At 38.2% G+C, this 20,225-nt stretch overlaps 2 protein-coding genes across 5 annotated transcripts in view; one reads left to right on the top strand and one right to left on the bottom strand.

The window, feature by feature from the left end:
- The window catches only part of RECK (reversion inducing cysteine rich protein with kazal motifs), a 64,477-nt gene extending 52,488 nt beyond the window's left edge, over nucleotides 1-11,989 (top strand). For all 3 annotated transcript variants that reach the window (XM_072327713.1, XM_072327712.1, XM_072327715.1), the window contains 7 exons: nucleotides 759-881; nucleotides 1,384-1,555; nucleotides 3,763-3,955; nucleotides 4,402-4,612; nucleotides 5,848-5,921; nucleotides 9,087-9,242; nucleotides 11,762-11,989. In XM_072327713.1, coding sequence (XP_072183814.1) covers nucleotides 759-881; nucleotides 1,384-1,555; nucleotides 3,763-3,955; nucleotides 4,402-4,612; nucleotides 5,848-5,921; nucleotides 9,087-9,242; nucleotides 11,762-11,977 — 1,145 coding nt within the window. In that variant the 3' untranslated portion in view covers nucleotides 11,978-11,989. The remainder of the gene's footprint in view (nucleotides 1-758; nucleotides 882-1,383; nucleotides 1,556-3,762; nucleotides 3,956-4,401; nucleotides 4,613-5,847; nucleotides 5,922-9,086; nucleotides 9,243-11,761) is intronic.
- Nucleotides 11,315-20,225, bottom strand: part of ADNP2 (ADNP homeobox 2) — a 29,491-nt gene continuing 20,580 nt past the window's right edge. The window contains exons 7-8 of one of the 2 annotated variants that reach the window (XR_011902774.1): nucleotides 16,985-17,092; nucleotides 11,315-16,152 (exon numbers count right to left, since the gene is read on the bottom strand). The gene's annotated coding sequence lies outside the window, so the exon portion shown is untranslated. Of the gene's footprint in view, nucleotides 17,093-20,225 lie in introns of both variants that reach the window. The other variant, XR_011902773.1, reaches the window with a different exon arrangement.

Raw genomic sequence — 20,225 nt, 5'->3', positions numbered from 1 at the left:
ACGCTGAGTGAAAAAAATCCACATAACATCTGTATCTCCCCTCTTTTTATTTAAAGTCCTGTCACTACAAGACCGTGTAAAAAGTCTGTCTCCTCCCATTTATAAGCTCCCTTTATGTACTGGAAGGCTGCAGTGAGGTCTCCCTGGAATAGTCTTCTCCAGGCTGAACAAGCCCATCTCCCTCAACCTTTCTTCATAGGAGAGGTACTCCAGCCCTTTGATCACCTTTGTGGTGTTCCTCTGGACCTGGCTCAACATCTCCATGTCTCTCTAATGCTGGGGTCCCAGGCCTGGACACAGCACTCCCATCACAAGGGCAGAGAAGAGGGGGGCAATCACAACCCTTGCCCTGCAGGCCACCTTCCTTGTTGTGTAGCTCAGGGTACAGCTGTCCTTCCAGGCTGCAAGCACACACTGCTGGTTCATTCATATTTTCATCCACCAGGATCCTCAAATCCTTTTCCTCATGACTGCTCTCAGTGAGTTCTCCCGGTCTGTACACGTATCTGGTATTGCCCTGACCCAAGTGCTGAACCTCATTAGATTCTCTTCGGCCCACTTTTTAAGTCCATCAGTTTCTCTCTGTATGACATTCCTTCAGTTTTATCAACTGCACTGCTCAGCTTGGTGTCCTCAGCAAACTTGTTTAAACTGAACCCTCTGAAAGGTAACAATAATTAAAAAATCAGCTGTACTTACTGTTTTCTGGTATATTTGTATTAACTGGATACATTTACTTAATTATTTCTATTATTAAGGCCACGGAACATCTTTTAGTATAGACTGCAATGTCTGTTCATGTTTTGCTGGAAACTTGATATGTTCCACACGTCAGTGCTTAACCGAGCATAGTTCGGAAGATGAACGTCGGAAGTTTACAGGTAATAAACAACAGAAACTGTAAGTTCATTATTCTTAGAGTAAGGATTCGCTCCTGAATCCTTTCTACTGAATTCATGGCAATAATTCAGTATAAATATATTCTTTTATCTGTTTATTTTCTAATATCCAACCTGCACTTCTGGAAGAAAATACTTTAAAAAAAAAAATTTAGTTTTTAAATCAGTACAGGAAAGTTAAACCTCAGATAGTCTGTAGAAATAAGCAGAGACAGGATAATGCCAGTGGGGATGACAGACAAGGAGTCTGTGGAAATAGTAAAGAAAATTGAGTAGAATCGGGGAGTAGGCAGAACACAGACTTCCTTTCCTACTACATGTAACATGCTACAGTATTGCTTAATTGCTAATAGATATGAGGTTGAAGATAACAGTACATCTTCATGTTTGCTGGATGATTAGGAGGCTTAGTGATCTCTTGTGTATGTTTCATCAGAGAAAATAAGTATGAACCATATTCTTGCTTCGTGTGTTGCTTTTGCAGGTTTGCCATGTAACTGTGTAGATCAGTTTGTACCAGTATGTGGTCAAAATGGGCGCACGTATCCAAGTGCATGTATAGCTCGATGTGTTGGTCTCCAAGACAATCAATTTGAATTTGGATCATGTATTTCCAAGGATCCTTGTAACCCTAACCCTTGTAGTAAAAATCAAAGGTAAAAGCAAAACATTCTTACGCTTTGACATCTTCTGCTTAAAAAGCAAATGGACCTTTTTCTTTGGTGAATGTATATTGTGTAGTAATGGTTTACTTTGGAATAGTTTGATAAAAGCAGTCTCCTTTATTTATTAATTTATTCATTTATCATAGCGATTGACTGTGATAACTGCCAATTGTTGGTTCTCTGTATAAAGTGCTGTATCATTTAGATTTCTTACACACATCTCAGTTTAAGAAATAAAACAGTACTCGTGTACTTAAAAAAAAAAGGGGGGGGGGGAGGAGAAAGAAATTTACTGGACATTTTACCATTTTACTACTACTCTGATTCATAATTTCTTCTAATACCAAAGAAAAATTGCCTGAATTGAAAACTTGAATTAATTCCTGCTAATTCAGTTAATAATCTGTGCTTTTAATTTCTGAAATTGGAAAATATATGTATAACTCTGGAAGGCTTTAAGTTTCTCTGACATAATTTCATGGTGCAAACCATATCTGTACAATCTCTGAGGTCTTTTTTCATGTAAGAGAAAAATCTATGTAGAGAAACATAACAAAAACTGGCTTATGCCACTGACAAGACAAAGTCTGAGTGTTCTTCAAGAAATCAAAGTCCATGGCTTTTATTTTTTGGTCTCTGTCTTCAGACAGAGTTCTTCGTTTTCTCAGTTTTGTGCAATTTGGAATTGTAAATTTTCTGTTTGGAAAGAAAATTACCATAAGAGGTTGTGTAATACTTTGCTTTCATGACAAATGGTGAAAATATTTTTTCCCCCGTATATTTAAAAGCAGAAAACTGCAGACAAAACAGCATTGTTTTGCAGCTATTATAGAATAGAAGTTGTTGAAACTACAAATTTTAAAGCTTCATTGTTGGTATACATTCTTTATCTTCTTTATTTTTAATTTGGAAAGTACTGAGTGGCTTTCTTTTCAGATTAACAGAATAATCATTATGCTTAGAACCTCAATTTATTTCATTTAAGACTGTACAGAATAGATTATTCTGGGTAAGTCTGATAACATAACTAAACATGTAAAACTTCATTTTAAGACATTTCTGAGGTGTTAAAAGTGTATTTAAAGCTTTATGCTCCATTTGTATGTTTAAAGCATTTGAATCTCAGAATTTCTGAGTCTTTCCTTTTATAAATAATGCTTAAGACAGAAACACTGAGAAAAAGAGTAAGGGCATACTGTATGTGATTACTGTAATTTGTAGAGAAAGGAAATTGTTAGAAAAGCAATTTGGACTTTAATCAGTCTATTTTTCAAATCCCCTTGGTTGTCATTTATTTAGTAGAGAGATATCTCGCAAGACATATGGCAAATGTTTCAGAGATAAGACCATGGAAGGTATCCATTTAATATGAAAGAAAAGGTACTTCTGGTGTTTGCTGCTCTCTACTTATTTGTGAACACTTGAGAGGAATGATTAGCTAGAAATGAAATGGTTAGTACTGATTTTTTTGTTTATTTTTAGTCATCCCCAGGATTGGATGTGATAGAGCATACCGAATGTACAAAGCTAGAATCAAATTGCATGCTTGCAATTGGATCCGTGTCATCGTTTGTTTTCACTCTTCTCTCAGTGCAGACCAGACGTCTGCAATAGAAGCATTTTCCCTCACAGTTTACTGTTTTGGTGTTGGATGTAGTTTTCCATAAATATATCTTTACAAAGAGAGGTTTGGGAGAAAGGAGTTTTTTGAAGCCTTTTTCCAAAATCCATTGAAAAATATTTGTTCAAAGATTAATAGAATCATAGAATTACTCAGGTTGGAAAAGACTTCAAAGATCATCAAGTCCAACCACAGCCTAACCATAGTACCCTAACTCTAACAACCCTGTCTTAAATCATATCTCTGAGCACCACATCCAAACGGCTCTTAAACACATTCAGGGATGGTGACTCAACCACCTCCCTGGGGAGCCTATTCCAGTGTTTAACTACCCTTTCTGTAAAGAAGATTAATTTTTATAGAAACTACAGTTGTGTGCATGACTAATGTTTTGTGGATCATTTTCAGGTTTGTAACGAGTTTGTAATCGGTTATTCAGAAAGTTCTGTCACATGTATTTCCTGTAGTTCTGCTTAATAGTAGTTAGCTCTAAAGCACTCCAAAAGTTTTTATTGAAAATGTTTCCATGGAATACTCTCAAACTTTTTAATAAACTTGGGATTATAACTTTCTTCAGGTGCATTCCAAAGAAACAAGTTTGCTTGACTAGCTTTGGAAAGTTTGAATGTAGCCAACATGAATGTGTGCCAAGACAATTAAATTGTGACCAGACACAGGATCCTGTTTGTGACACAGACAGTGTGGAATACAGTAATATGTGCACTTTATACCAAAAAGGAAAAAATCTAGCATATCGAGGACCATGCCAGGTAAGAAATACTTTAAGGAATGAATATTAAATCTTTGTTCTTTTATCTTCAGTTTTACAATATCCTGCTCTTATTCATATGACTAGTATAAAAATACACAAAATAATACTCAGGATTTTGTTAAGAGTCGAATATTTGAGGTAGACATCTCAAAACCAATCAGAAGCTTGGCTTCTGCTTTCTTAGGGGAAATACTCTGATGGTTGTATTAAGTCTTCTATATTGTTCACTGTTACTGCAAACTTCAGTGCAAGCTTTAATTAAAGCAATTCCTTGGTTAGGAATACCAAATAACACCAAACTGAACTTTTCATAACTGAAAATTAGTGCTTCATCATGTCTCCTTTGTAGTAGGTCTATCTTTTTTCTGAATATTTTAGAACAATTTTACTTGCATGTTAATTTTCACTATTTATGATGATAATGGGAGTTTCTATGTGTTTCAGCCATTTTGCAAATCAGTAGAACCTGTGTGTGGACATAATGGCGAAACCTACAGTAGCGTGTGCGCTGCCTATTCTGATCGTGTAGCTGTTGACTATTATGGACCCTGCCAGGCTGTAGGTGTTCTCTCAGACTATGGTTTTCATACAGAGTGTGCCTTTGTTAAATGTCCTCAGCTTTCTGCTACTGGCTGCAAACCAGTCATTGCACCAGGTATGTTAATTCACTGTTGAAGTTTACTACACATAGGAGTCTCCAGGCCATTTGTATTAATATATGTATACTTAGAACTAAACTTATGCTTTAAAATACAGAATTCTGTTATGACACATCCAAGAGGAAGAATGGAGATCTTTAGTTAAGGCTAGAACAAGGCAGTGCTGGGACTCAACTAAGTGGTTTCAAAGTGGAAAGGCCTTTGGCTTTAGGAGTCACATTCCTAGAGGTTTTAGAAACTTGTAGCTGTGCCCCTAGGACCTGTCAGGGGGAAATGAATGAAGTCTGTGGTGTGTAGGGTACAATGTCAGTAGGAACTGGATGAGTAATTTTTCAGAACTGACAGCACAGATGCAACATGGGGATACCAAGCTATCTTCAAAATAGAGTTCCTGGAATAACAAACATTATATTTAATTAGAAGACAGAGCAGGATACCAGTTGTATTTACAATATTGTGAAGAATGAAGACAGTAGGAATAGTTTTGCTTTTTTGTTTTTTCATTCTTTTCACAAGTACTTCCTCAATGAACTATTAATTAGCTAGTCACAAAGAAAGGTCAGTTTTTCAAAGTTTCATGTGAAAACCCATTCAGTACTTTAAAAAAGGGCTTATGTGCTTTGCTGTTATGTCTAATATAGTAACAGTCATTCTTAGAATGTGAATTACTTAGGGGCAGGAATTAAACATACAACAATAAGTAGGCAGAAAGTTGTTTCCAAGATAGTGAGGGAAAGTAGTAGGGAAAGTACATGCTTCTGTGTTAGAACAGATCTATGGGTTTTCCACCTCAGGCTGTATAAAGTTCTGACATGGTGCAACTGCACAGAGTAACGTTTGCAGTGTGCAGTGATGCATCTGTTATATCATCACTGTTTCAGGTTTTCAAATTCAAAAATTCTGTAGGTGCATTTGTATTCATACAGCATCTTGTCTTGCAGTACGCAGCCTATTTACACTTTTTAGCTTATGGTGATGTTATATTTATTTTGTCTTGTTGTTTCACTTTGGTGGTTGTAAATATGTGACTACTTTTGCACTGTGAAGGTTTTCAACATTTGGAAAAAAAAGATTGTTCACTTCTATCAAATTGAAAGATTTACTTTGCTTTTTTTTTTTTTTTTTGTATTTTCATTCTTAATATTCAGTTTTGAGCTTTACTTAAAGTGAAAAAAGTTTGTTTTTATTTCAGAGATTTTGTTGCTTTTTTTTAATTTGCTTTATCATACAGGAGCTTGCTGTCCACTGTGTGCAGGAATGCTAAGAATATTATATGACAAAGACAAGCTGGATAATTTTGCAAAGGTAAAGTTCAGTCATTCCTTGTGTTAAAGGGTACGTGGAAAAGTCAAATTATTTTATACCCTTCTGAAAAGTTAAAGTATTATAAAATCAGTTAATTTTCAGTATTTTTTTTTAATATACTTTCCATTATTTCTTAACATTTGGATATAGAAATTGAATGACAATGCAAAACAAAACAGAATTAGCATAGACAAGAAAAAGTATATTATGTTGCAGACTTTTAATAGTAAAGGCATGCTAAGAAAACTATGTTTATCTCGTGGTACTAACAGTTTGTGTTTTGTTATTTATGGCACTTTTATTAAGATTAGTTTGCTGGCTGGCTGTTTTCTAATGTTGATAACTTAGTTCTGACATTGTCTTTGGATAGCTTTACACTCTTCATCTTCATTTAGATGGTTATCACTGATTTATCTTGCTCTTCGGTTAAAATATCTTTTAAATTGTTCTGTTTGTTTGTATTTAACATCTCAATAAGTTAGATGCTTGCATTCTTTGTTTAAGTTCTTTGAAAACCTCTAGTTTAAAATGGATCTTACGCTGGCTGCCCATAATTGAACACAACATTCTAGGTCCAGCCTTACCATGTGGTGTGTAAAAGGATTATATTCCTCTGTTAACCTCTGCTTTCATGCTTCAGTATATGGAACACAGTATAGCACTTAGAATCATAGAATCACAGAATTGCTCAGTTTGTAAAAGACCTTCAAGATCATCAAGTCCAACTGCAACCTAACCATACTAACCTTAACTCTAACAACCCACTGCTGAATCATGTCCCTGAGCACCACATCCGAATGCTTTTTAAACACATCCAGGGATGGTGACTCTATTCCGGTGCTTAAGAACCCTTTCTGTAAGTAAGTTTGTCCTGATATCCAACCTAAACTTACCCTGGCTCAACTTAAGGCCATTTCCCCTCGCCTTATCACCAGTGAGAAGAGACCAACCCTGCTTTCGCTGTAAGAACCTTTCAGATATTGGAAGAGAGCAATAGGGTTTCTACTCAGCCTCCTCTTCCCCAGACTAAACAGCCCCCATTCCTTCACTCGCTCCTCGTAGGGGATATTCTTCAAGCCCTTCTCAAACCTTGTTGCCCTTCTTTGGACCTGCTCTAGCACCTTAATATCCTTTCTGTACCCAAAACTGAGGTGGGGCCTCACCAATGCTGAGTACAGGGGCAGGATGACTTCCCTAGTCCTGCTCACCACACCATTCCTGATACAAGCCGGAATGCCATTGGCCTTCTTGGCCACCTGGGCACACTGCTGGTTCATATTCAGCCGACTGTCCATCAGCACACCAAGGTCCCTTTCCATCAGGCAGCTTTCCAGACACTCCTCCCCAGGCCTCTAGCATTGCCTGAGGTTGTTGTGATCCAATTGCAGGACCTGACATATGGCCCTATTGAAACTCATATAGTTTTCCTCAGCCCATTGATCCAGTCTATCCATGTCCCTCTGTAGTGCCTTTCTCTGATCAGGCGAATCAACACTCCCTCCCAACTTGGTGTCATCTTCAAACTTACTGAGGGTGCACTCCATCCCCTCATCAAGATGATTAATGAAGATGTTCAATGGAAGCAGCCCAGCCAGTACCAAGCCCTGGGGGACACCACTTGTGACTGGCAGCCACCTGGATTTAACTCCATTGACCACAACTCTTTGGGCCCAGCCATCCAGCCAGTGTTTCACCCAGCAGAGCGTACACCCGTCCAAACCATGGGCAGACAGCTTCTCCATGAGGATGTCCCCATGAGGGGACAAGGTCAAAGGCTTTAATTGATTTTTAGCACCACATCACAACAAAACGTGTTGCTTATTGAAGTATGTTTGTATCTGCATCTGATTTTCATTTAAAAAATCAAAGAGAAATAATTTGCTCAAAACATTTGAAGTGCACTAACCTATTTAAACACTCAGAAGTAGATAATAACTTTCAGCTAGACCCAAGCAGGCAGGAAGGTGCACTGTGCCCAACCCCGAGTTGGGCAGAAAGGAACCGTACAAGATTGAAGGTCAAGTCCTATATCTGGGGAGGAAAAATGGCGTGCATCAGTACAGGTTATGGGCTGACCTGCTGGAGAGGAGCTCTGCAGAGAAGGTCCTGGGTGTCCTGATGGACAAAAGGCTGACCATGAGCCAAGGAGGCCAAGAATGCCAGTGATATTCTAGGCTGCATTTAAAAGAGTATGTCCAGCAGGTCAAGGAAGGTTATCATCCCCCTCTGCTCTGCCATGGTGAGGTCCTATCTGGAATACTGTGTCCAGTTCTGGGCTAGATTATCTCTAGAGGTCCCTACCAACTCCTATGATTCAGTATTTCTCTAATTAACTATTATAAGAACACAGGGGAAAAATAATAGATGGAGCAGGTTCTCTGGACATTGTCCAGTCCAACTTCCTGCTCAAGGCGAAATTAATTCCAGCTGGACCCGTTTGGACAGTTGCCTACAGAAAATCTTTTATAATGGACATTTCGCAAGCTGAACTCCACTGGGCTCCAGTTAATCAGTATGCCCTTTGGGGATTCCCCCTCTCTTTTCCTTTACCCTTCACCACTACCTTTCTATTTTCTTTGTCAGCAGTCTTGCTAACTCCCTCTTGTCTTGCTGCTGTCAGACTGCCCCTCTGCTGTTGAATGGCAACAAGATGTAACATAATATTGGCAGGAAGGTTCAACCTCTACTGCCATACAGCCTACACTGTGGGCCTACATAATACAATAGGAGGCGTTACTTTTGAGCATCTCTCTTATAAATATGTGTTGACAAAACAGTCTTTACATTCAGAATTGCAACCTGTCAAACATTCAGGTAAGCAAATGCTTCTCTCAGCATATAGTGTGAGTTATGGAAGTTTGTCTGAAGTTTAATTCTTCCCTTTGGAAAATTCAATCAGATGTCACTCAGTAAGCCCACAGAGATGACCTGTAACTCATCACACCCACTCACTTGGAGAATGGTGCAAAGCCTGAAAGTAACCTGAGTACAGGAAGTTAAAAGCTCTCTTACTCCAATAAGGGAGAGGTAGTAGGGAGCCAAACTAATGAGAACCAGAATAAGTTCTCCACTTGCTTAGGGAGCAAATGCCCGTAGGACCTGCCTGAGAGAAATGATGATATAATTTTGCACAGTATCATACAGGAAGTGCTTTATTTTTTTCAGGTAACAAATAAAAAGCCTATAACTGTACTTGACATACTTGAAAAACTCCGCCTGCATGTTTCCGTGCCGCAGTGTGATGTGTTTGGATACTTAAGCATAGAATCTGAAATTGTGATTCTCATCATTCCTGTGGATCAGAAACCCAAACCATTGCAGGTAGGTTATATATTTATTTTATTACCTGACATGGATTTGCATCATTTTAGTATGTTCATACTTCATTATTTTCAATATAGCAGTCTTAAAATTGCTTTCCATGTGTTGAACCAACAAATGCAGGTCAAAATTCTTGTAGTCTTTTCTTAGGAATGTTTTAGAGCAGAAGAAGCAGGACTCTGGCTGTGTGTTGCATTTTTATTACTGTGGATCTATTGCTTCAGTTTTAATTTGTTAACCTGTTCAAGACCAATGAGGATATCTTCTTCCTATTTTTTTTTCCTTTTAGAACAAAACTCCTTGCCATTTTGTAGTTGTTCCTAATAGTAGTGCTTTGCCCTGCTGACAGCATGTTCTAATGAAGGCCCATTGGGATGCTTTTGTGGTTTCACTCAGCAGGCAGCAAAGCACCATGCAGCATTTGCTCACTCCCTCACCCCAGTGGGATGGGGAAGAGAATTGGGGAAAGAAAGTGTAACTTGTAAGTTAAGATAAAGCCTACTTTCTGAGATTAATAATAATAATAATAATATATAAAATTATATATGTATGTTTACAAAACAAGTGATGCACAACACAGTTGCTCACCACCCACCAACCTATGTCCAGCCAGACACCATGTAGCAACTGCCCCCTGCAGCCAATTCCTCCCAGTTCTATAGTTCTACATGACACCATATGGTATGGGATATCCCTTTGGCCAGTTTATGTCAGCTGTCCTCGTTCTGTCCTTTCCCAGCCCCCATGCTGGCAGGGCAGTACAAGAAGCTGAGAAACTGAGATGACCTTGGCTCTGTACAGCACTGCTCTGAAAAGGCTAAAACTTTGTTTTGTTATCAACATTTTTTTTCTCCTAAAGCCAAAAAATAGGATGATACTGGTGACTATGAAGAAAATTACCTGTTGAAACAGCAACAGATGCTCTGTCCCCTTACCTATCAATGTGCGCTAGTTGAAAACAGGATTTAGTTTTGAAAAGGGAGACAAGAGGAAATCTTTGTACAGTCTCTGATCTTTTACTATACAATTTAGGCAGGTTGCTTTTGTTTCTGTGTGTGTGTAGGCGGAAGCTGTTATTTTTGTGGGTTTTTTTTTTTTTTTGCTGTTTATTTTATACTCATGTGTGTTTCTTTTCATTTCTAAAATCTAATTCTGCATGCTTAGAATCGTTTCTGGGCTGGTCTGAAGTTTGAGTGTATAAAATGACATAAATTTTGCAAGCTGCAGTATTAAATAGGTTGTTTCTAAGACAGAAACACTGCATATATTTTGCTGCTGGAGCTTATGTCCAATTCTGCCCCAACATTTATCTCCTTCCGTAACAAAGATAGCTCAGGATTTTACCAGTACTTAGGAAATAAGGTCTTGGGCATTGTTCACCTGATCAGCTCTCACTTGGTCTGCAGTAGATGCTGTCAGACCCCTGGTGAGGACTGCCTGCAATCAGAGCTGCCATGTGAAACCAGGGATTAACTGTTTTTGTGGAATCAGCGCATCCGGGCAGTTGGATGGAAGGGGCTGCAGTTTGTAGTGAGGGCTCGAGGTGTTCATCAGAGATGGCTGATGAAGTTTGACTCTTGTGTGCTGTGTTCAGAATGTGTGTACTGCCCAAAAGCAATGAGATGAATGGGGCGTGATTGTGAAGAGAGGTGAGGCAGGGATTGGGGAAGTCTGGTGAAGAGACACGATCAGATTGTTGAGTAGGATACCTGATTGTAACTACGTCTCATTTGAAAGTGTGCAGGCAACGTAATCAACTGAAAACAGCGTCACAAGCATAAATCAATGGGTTGTTTTTGCGATCTCAAAGCCTAGGGATTGTGTGCAGGTTGAACACACCTGGTTTAGCTGATCAGCTCACTGCCATTATCTGTTACTGAGCTGAGAAGTTCCTCAGCATTCAAAGCCTTAGTCCTCCAGGCACTATGTTTGTGAAAATACAAACACACAAGAAGCAGCCCTTGAGGCTGCTAAAGATCATTACTTCATTCCCGGGATACAGTAGAAGGTAAGATGGAAGAAACAATTCCAACATGAATTCATTACATCAGTGCTGCAAACAACTTCACATCTCAGTTTTCTCAAGTTTTTATTTTTTTTTCTTCTCCTTTCCCATAAAAGAAATCTGCTTCCCCTGACTGGAGGAAAAAAAAGCAAAGCCCATTAAGCATAACACCCTGATTTTCCAGTTGCAGATTTCAAGGCACCGTCTTGCTCCATGTGGAAGGCCGCTCTTACTTCTAGTTTTAATTTACTCTGAGCTTTGTGATGTCAACATTCAAAACGTGTCACTCTTGCTAGTTTTCACAGCATCCTTCTTCCTCTGCTGCTGCTGCTTCCACAGCACTTTTCCAGTAGCAAAGCTTATGCTGAGAGCTCCAACATGTCTTTCTTAGTGGCTACTCTGAATCACTGATAAAAATCTTTTCTGTCACTAGTAACTTTTCTGTCACTAGTAAGATGTCTGCACTGGCATGTTACATGACAAGAAGAAAAACAATAACTTATTTTCTTCCTAGATTGAAGCCTGCAATAAAGAAGCAGAAAAGATAGAGTCACTGATCAATTCAGACAGTCCAACGTTAGCATCACACGTACCTCTGTCAGCCCTGATTGCATCTCAAGTACAAGTTTCGTTTAGCATTTCTTCTCCTTCTGTTAAAGTGGGGCCTGTTCTGCACTGCCTTTTCATCAGTTTTTCGTTTACCTTGCTAAAATTAATGTATTACATATAGTTATGTAGAAAACATACACAAGTATCGAGGGATTTTACATTGTGAAGAACATTGAGAATTGTTGATCACTGAACCAGAAAACAGGAACTGTAGAAGACTTGACTTTTGGTGTACTAATATTTCTCACTGAAGAATGAAGAGTGCTTGGAATAAGCTGAAAGAAGACTCTTTTATTCATGACTAGCAAAGTGTTTCAGCACAATTAGATCATTTTCCACTGATCTGATAACCACAAACGTGCATGGGAAGGTTGTGACTTTATGGATCAGAATTTGTGAGAAGCTTCTTAATGGTTTTTTTTCTGGCAATGAACAAGTAGTGCTTTCAGTTTACTGAAAAATGTTAACTACATATTATCTGGACAAATATCAGTGACAACAAAACACTCATGCCTGTTCAAAGCATTATTCTTTGAAGAACCAAATTGCTGCTACTTCATTACCTTACCAAAAATATGAGTTTATTCTCATGTAAATACACTTTCATATTTTATTATGAAGGAAACTAACTAGTCCTGAGCCTATTTCAATAGACGTCTTTACTTGGACTAGTGAAGATTTGTGGGACATTGGGCTCAGTGCTTTTGAAACGACAATCAAGCTCTATACCTGAAGTACCTGAAGAAATGAAGAAATGTGTTCTTTTTATAGTTCTGTATATTTCAGAATCTTGTATTAGATGCAAATTTATAAAGAATTTCAGTATCTATATTTAAGTGCCATTTAAAATATTGCAGTATTTGCATGTTATCTAATGAAAATTATACTTTAAATATGTTTAAATGTTTACACAAACAGTGTTTTATTTCTTATTATATTCTATGCACCTGACCTTACTCTGCATGAAGTATTTTATATCAGTATTATGATAACCAACTTCTGAAGTATTTACAGGTTCTTTTTTGCCAAAATGCTGAACTTTGAAAGCACTGAAAACTTTCTGAACATGTATGTTATTGTAGCATGTCTGTAGCAAATATTTTATGCTAAATCTTCTAAATTTGAAAGTATTAAAGCTTTTTTTATCTTAATAACACTGTCATTTGTCCTTATACAGGATATTATAGAATTCTGCACTACAGCACTTTCTTCTTTCTTTCTTTCCCAAATGAACCCATAGAACTAACTACAATTATTACATACATACATAGCTTAAATTTTCCAAAGTGAATTTCAAGTATTTGGGTTTTACTTTTTTCTTTGCCACATTTCTGTGTAATGTATGCACACTTAAGTACGTGTAAGACTTCATTAACTACAGAGGAAGGATATTTTTATGGGACTATCGTCATAAGGTTATGATCACCCTTAGTGTTGATTTGGTCACTCTCTGCAGCAGTAAATCTGCACAGACAGACTCGGTGCCTTATTTGTACCCAAAATTTAAGGCTCAGCATCTTCCAAAGCAAACCAAGTCTCAGATGTGCATTCTTGCAAGCCCACACAATGAGTTTCTTTCAGTCTTCCATCAGCTGCTTTCCCAAGCGAATCTCTTGCTGCTCTGGTCTGTTATAATATAAAACTGCTCTGCATTCATTAAGTGCTCTTTTACTTTCAGTACAGATTCTGAGCACTCATGGCAGATGAGTAAAAATGCTGTTAATCTTGGGAATTGTTCTCACCAAGTATCTACAGGAAGACTAATGCACATATCAAAGCCTTGACAGAAGGAAATAGTAGGCAATTTGATGCCTGCTATGAAGTGAATGGAATTATATATGCCATGCTGGAAAAAATAAGGAATAGCACAGAAGCACATCTGTAGTGGAACAGGATACATTTTGACTCTTTTTTGTACAGCTGTGAAGATTTTCTTTGATGAAAGATAATACAACAAAAAGTTGTCTCAATTTATATGATGAATTAAGAATCTAGAAAAAGCAGTATTTCAACTGACAGATTCTTGCCATCATATGTGCACGTTCAGTACTTCCTGAAAAACAATGAAGCTCTGAGTGGCTATGTTAAATACATACAGAAGCAATAATACGTAACATAATTCTGCATATAAATCCAAACTCCAACATATTAGGCTTAGGTTATTTTTGCTGAGCAAATAAAAGTACCTGACTATTTTCTAAGGTTTTCTCAGGATCTCTGGCTCCCTCAAAGGTAAGATGAAACTTTTTATTTATCAATTTTGAATTCAAAAGAACCTGAAGAGATGGAGGAAACCACACCCAATTTTACTTGCAAGTTGCAAAATCAGAGCTGAGTGGGGAGATATTTGATAGAGGTTTCAGATGAGTTTTCCGTATCACAGCTAATGAAGCACTGTCACTAAGTGGAAGTCTATGTTTGCATAATAACAGAGATGATACATGAGAATATCAGAAGAACACAAGGCTGTCTGTTGATTGTCTAACAGGACACAGCAGAAACATTTATAAAACATTATTTTCTTGTCTGCGGAAAACCAGAGTTAATGTATTAGCTCTAGAGAGATGCTTCAGTTTTGTTTAGGTTTGCTTAGTTTGATTCTTCTTAACAGAGTGGTAGCAAGGTAGAGATACCAGCAATGCCTGCTTATAAACCCCAGTGGATTAGCCAAGAGAACAAATACCAAAGCATACAGAGCAAGGGCTTTCTGGCTTACAGTTACTGCTGAGTTTTAAGTCCAGCAGGAGTTGGGATCTCTGAATTTCAATTCACAGTTCAGTACTGTGAAACTTACCTGGGGAACAGAGGGCACAAAACCAGCACTTAGGCCTCTGAAATGACACTGTCACTCTGCAATTCCTTTATTCTCTAGTTTTACGCTACCTTATTTAGCATCATAAACAACAGATTTACATGTATGCATCTTGTCTGAAAAGTAATGTGTTACTTATATATCCATACTGAGCTTGATGACACATTTCAACACCACCACTATTGCCAGGGAGCCCTGGGAGTGTTTACATGAGCAAATACACATAAGTTCTTTCTACGGCAGTGAGTTATAAATATACATACGTGAGTTCTCTCAAAGACTGTGGACTAGATGTTTCATATTTGAAGTCTGGACTACAAGATGACTCCCAAGATCAAACCAAACCCAAAAAGCATAACACTGGAAACAAGAGGCTTAATTATCTGCCGTGAGACTCAAACTCCTGCATATTCTTAGCACAAGTAACCCCAGCTGCTTCATATGAACTACACTTTAAGGTAAACAACTGTACTTCTAGCAGAGGCTGCAGCTACCATTTACAGCATTCTGCCTTCCGTGTAAATGGTTAAACACAGCTTTTTCCTACTTCTCTCTGGGCTACAAATTTTTTGCCATCCTGACTGCATGAGGCAAAGAAACCCTGATCTGAAAAACTAAAAGCTTTTTATGAAAAACATTTCCAGGCACTAACAGGTTTTTTGTCACAAGTTATCACAGTGCAGTAAATTTTACCCTTTAGCACAGAAGGAATAAATCAACTTTGGGAATTAATACAATGAAACTAAAGGTTTCAGATAAATCCTACATGCACTGACCCCCTACCACCAACACACAGACCCTTTGCATTCTTCAACACGAGCAGCTGCAATTCTAAACAGATTCTGTACTTTTTCAAGGTGAGTTACCTGAATGCAGTAGTTTACTAAGTGGAAGCTTTTGGAAAATGCTTTGGGTTTTTGTTGGGGTTTCCCCCCCCCCCGACGTCTCCTAAGACATAAATGAGAGTAATGACAAAGGGCGGTCCTTGAGAATACAAGACATTAAAAGAAAAAAAAAAAAAAAAAAAAAGAAAAAAAAAAAGATAGTCAACCTTAATTTTTTAATGACCACAGTTGTGATGGGTATATACATCAAACCTGCAAGTTACTTTCCAATTTGTTGTAATAACAGGGGACTAGTAATCAAAACTCAGTCCCTTCTTATAAACAGACTAAATGTACTCCCCCAGTTTATTCTCCAGTCTGCCTTCCTGAAAGCTGGCTTCCACTCCATTTGGCCAAGAATAGTAAGGAGAACAGGACGAGCCAAAGGGTGTTGATGATTCTGAAACTGATATACTTTGTAATCCTAAAAGGTCTTACCATAAACAGCCACCCTTCTTCTTTTTTTGGCAACATTCGTCAGTTTACTTCTTCATGTTTTGATGTCGGTATCAGCAGCAATACAGCCAAAGGTTTTCAATCTACTCATTGTTTTTTGTTTCTTGTGGGTTTGTTTGTTTGTTTTAACTTCTGTTTATTCATCTACAGCAGAGATAAAGAGCACATTAACATTACTGCATAGAACAAATTCTCAGCTACAAAACACTGCTTATCAACATAGTCATCACCAGTCAGTAAGCATTTTCACCACTGAAGAACAAGAGCCTGTATTCCTCACTCAGAAAAATTTGCACCAGCAGAGGTGAGCCACTGTCACTGTTACCACAGCTGAATCGCACCACCAAAGGACTCACTGTGCTCACACCCCGTTTGGTCTCCAGAAATGCTCAGAAAGCACTGAATGTCAATAGCTGCAAAGTTCTCTACATGGAGGAATTAAATTACACATCTCTGCACTTCCATGTAAGACGCCGTTTTGTCAGAAAGCCCCTCCACTGCCATCTGGCGCATGGCAACAAAATGCTAAAAAATACTGGCAGGAAGGTTCAACCTCTACTGCTATACCACCACTGTATATTCCAATGTTGTGGGCCAACAAAATGAAATAGGAGGCATTACTTTCAGAGCAGCCCTTGTATATCACACTTGCAGTGGCTCCAAAAATCCCACAGCTACACATATACTGAATCTTGCATTAAAGCAACAGCCAGTGTTGCTCCAACCTCCTCTTAGCTACACTCTCTACTGGCCACATGTACCTCTGGCTCCACTTCTGGAGGCCCCAGACTGCACTCCTCCAGCGTTATTCACCTGCCCCTATGATTCCTCAGATATGGGCTGGTGATGAGAAACTGACTCCTCATACATGAACAGACTGTATGGTTTTAGTTAATAATACAAAAAACAATAATAATTCTTGCAGGGTTTATTGCCAAAATTTGTCACTAGCATTAGTATTTCCAGCACAGCTTACCTTTCCCATCTTGGCTGAGTCCACATACACTGTATAAATTCCTCTGTCAAAAAGCTCTCACGTCAATCTTTTCCCCTCTGATTCCCTTCAAAGTCCACCTCAGTCCTCCTGTTGACAACGAACAGGACAAGAACCTTCTAACAATAACTTCACTATAATGAAAAAATGCCCAAACTGAAATCTGTTACTTCCCAGTGTGTTACAAATATCCCAACCGTTCCATGAAAACCTGGGCGGCAGAAACACGAGATCCAGATTTAGCAACTTCCTGCGATAAAGCAGAAAACAGCAAAATAGTTACGCAAACAGAAATCCCACAGTGACCACTTCGACCTAATTCAAAACCACTGAATGAGAACTGTGAAACCCACATCAGTATTTTCAGATACTTCTATATTTCTATTCAGGTATTTCATTTTGTCAGCTATAGATACTGTTTCTGTAGTCCTGTGCAAGTACATGAAATATCTGCTTTGAGAATATTTATATATATAAATAAATATATACAAAAATTATATTTATATATATATATTTAAGTTCAGTTCACCCAGGAGCCTTTAATTATTACTGAATGTTTTGTTTTACATATTGTAAGCATTTTACATTTTTCTTATTTGGAAAAAACTTCTGATTTTTTTTTATTTTTTTTATTTTTTTTTTAGAAAGTCTCTCCCAACTTAATCTCAATATATCTGAAAAAGAACAGAAACAGTAGCAGAAGAACCTATGGATTCATGAGGAGATTCTCAGAATCTAGATTTTCAGGCAGAGGTCATGCTTACAAAAGAACCTCTCTAGTTCCTAACAGAGATGGAGGCCTCCAGCACTCCAAGCTCCCTCTGTACAGCAGCACCTGAGTCTACCGCCCCGACAAAGTGCTGTTATTACATGAACCCACACTGAATAGGATCAGGTTTGTACCATGAAATACAACAGTAAAGAATATGAACCTTAACCTCTATGTATATGTGATTGTAAATCACATCACTGAATTTTAGATAGGGAAAAACATTCAGTTTATTTGCTTGGTAAAGTTTGTAGCCCTTACTACATCCCTATTAGGTTGAACTATCTTTCTCATTTTCACAAATAACTAGAGGTAGAATGACAACTGGACCAAAAGTCATGTTTCAGATGAAGCATCATCTCTGCTTCCAGCAACCATCTATTTCCAATGCCTGGAAGCACACAATACTGTTACAGCTATGTCATAATGGCAGCAGGATAACTGAGCTAGTCATACACTCTACAAGAGACAATTCCCTGAACATGATATTGTAGTTACCCTAGCACTCATTTCTTTAAAGACGCTCACAGCTTTTCTTCCAAGTCTAACAAGTTAACAATTCTGGTTACAACATTTCAATTTTTCACATAATTAGTAACATTAGTAAAACCTGTCCTTAAAGCCATCTTAAGAGGAATTCTATTCCAGAATAAGCAAGCCACAACACAGCAGATTCAGCTGCACTGCCCCTCATATCTATGCTCTGCCTTCCATCTCTGCCCACATACAACCCTCCCACATGAAGGATCATTGCTTATCAGTCCACCTTACTTTTGGCTCTGTTGACAACCAGAGGACTAAGTGTTGCCAGTGTGACATTAATCTGACAAAACTTGATCCCATCTATCTCTACATGTTCAACACCAGTCCAGTCTTTCTGCAACACCTTTTCTAAAGAGAGACACTGCTGACAGACCCTTTGCTTGACAGTACAGCTAACACACTCAGCTCACAAGTAACAGACTTCCACATTTCTCCTTGGAGACTGGTATCTACCAGATTAACTTCTCAACCTCTCTACAGTTCCTTCTGCAAACAATGTATCTGCAGCCCTTGCTCTGGAACCTCTCTTCTACTACTCATTTATTAACCGTGACTGTCCTCGAGTTGTTTGGTTGGTTTTTTTTTTGGTCTAACACCCAATCTCCCAACTCTAGATGTGGTGTTTATTTTCTGGCCTACATCTCCTACTTAGAAAGCCTGTCATATGCCCATGCTTAGCAACACTGCTTTATAGACCTTTCATTTTATCTGAGTATCTTTTCACTTCCAAATGGACTGTTAGCAAAACAACAAAATGATTCTGAAAATGCAAACTAATCAGCACTCTGCCTAGAAATGCCCATGACAAACACCCGTACTGTCAGTTGTAGAATTCTTTGCAGTCTTGGTGCAGGCTAACAGACAACACCTACCCATCTCAGAGTCTTTAAGACTTTATGTGCTGCTACTTTAACAGGTAGACAGCCAAAATAAAAGAACAGCACTTTTGCAGATGTTTGGAGCCTCTCCTTCCCTTGATTTTGGAATGAGATGGTTTTTTTGTTGTTGTTGTTTTTCTCTCTTTTCTTTTTTTGTTTTAAACATACCACTAAGTAGAATACTGGATTAGTAAATATAGTTCACGTAGAATTAGAAGGCAGGCATCTAGTTCACATTCATGTTCCCAGTATTTGCAAAACCACATTCTCCTCAAAGCTGCAGAAGAGTACTAAGCTCACACTGTATATGCATAGTGCAGCTCAAAACATTAAACACATTCAAAGAAACAAACAAAACAAGACATCATACATGTCTGGGGATCTAGCAAGTAAAAAGAGAAACGTGGTCACAGTTGCAACTTGCCCCTCCAGCACAAACAGCATGAACGATGAAACATACAGGTAGTAAAACAAGGCGTTAGTCCAGATTTCACATGCAGCACCACCAATTTCTGCTTCATTCAGTACTATGTATTTTTCATACATGTTTTGCAAAGAAAAGAATAAAAACTCTTACAAACCTAAAATCAGCCACATTTCTATTCTGCCAACTGCAGCAGAATTAAGTTATACAGATGTGCCTGTTGGGAACTGCACATCCAAAGTTATGTATTACACCTACTTCAGTAAAACCCTAAGCTTAGCTGAACAATTCAAAAACAGTGTGGGATAAAACAGGCTTGATACACAAGAACTACTGTACTGAATCAGAACTGCAAGGCTCTTTTAGTTCTGTCCTCTATCAAAAAGTCAGTTTACCCACCAATACCTTAATTCCTAGCACACAGATGTAAACAGGACAAGCATGACCACGTCTCATTATAAGAACAATCATCCTTCATGCTATGCGATCAAATAGTAAGCTACCTCATTTTCACAAATGCTATTTTCTGCCCAAAATCTAGAGACCACAAAGTGTTTCTCAAATGCTACTTTTAACCAATACATTTCAGAAGCAGAATAAATACAGGTG

This window comes from Excalfactoria chinensis, chromosome 2 (genome assembly GCF_039878825.1).
Source record: "Excalfactoria chinensis isolate bCotChi1 chromosome 2, bCotChi1.hap2, whole genome shotgun sequence".
NCBI classification, from domain to species: Eukaryota; Metazoa; Chordata; class Aves; order Galliformes; family Phasianidae; genus Excalfactoria; species Excalfactoria chinensis.
This window is presented reverse-complemented; position numbering and strand designations above follow the sequence as displayed.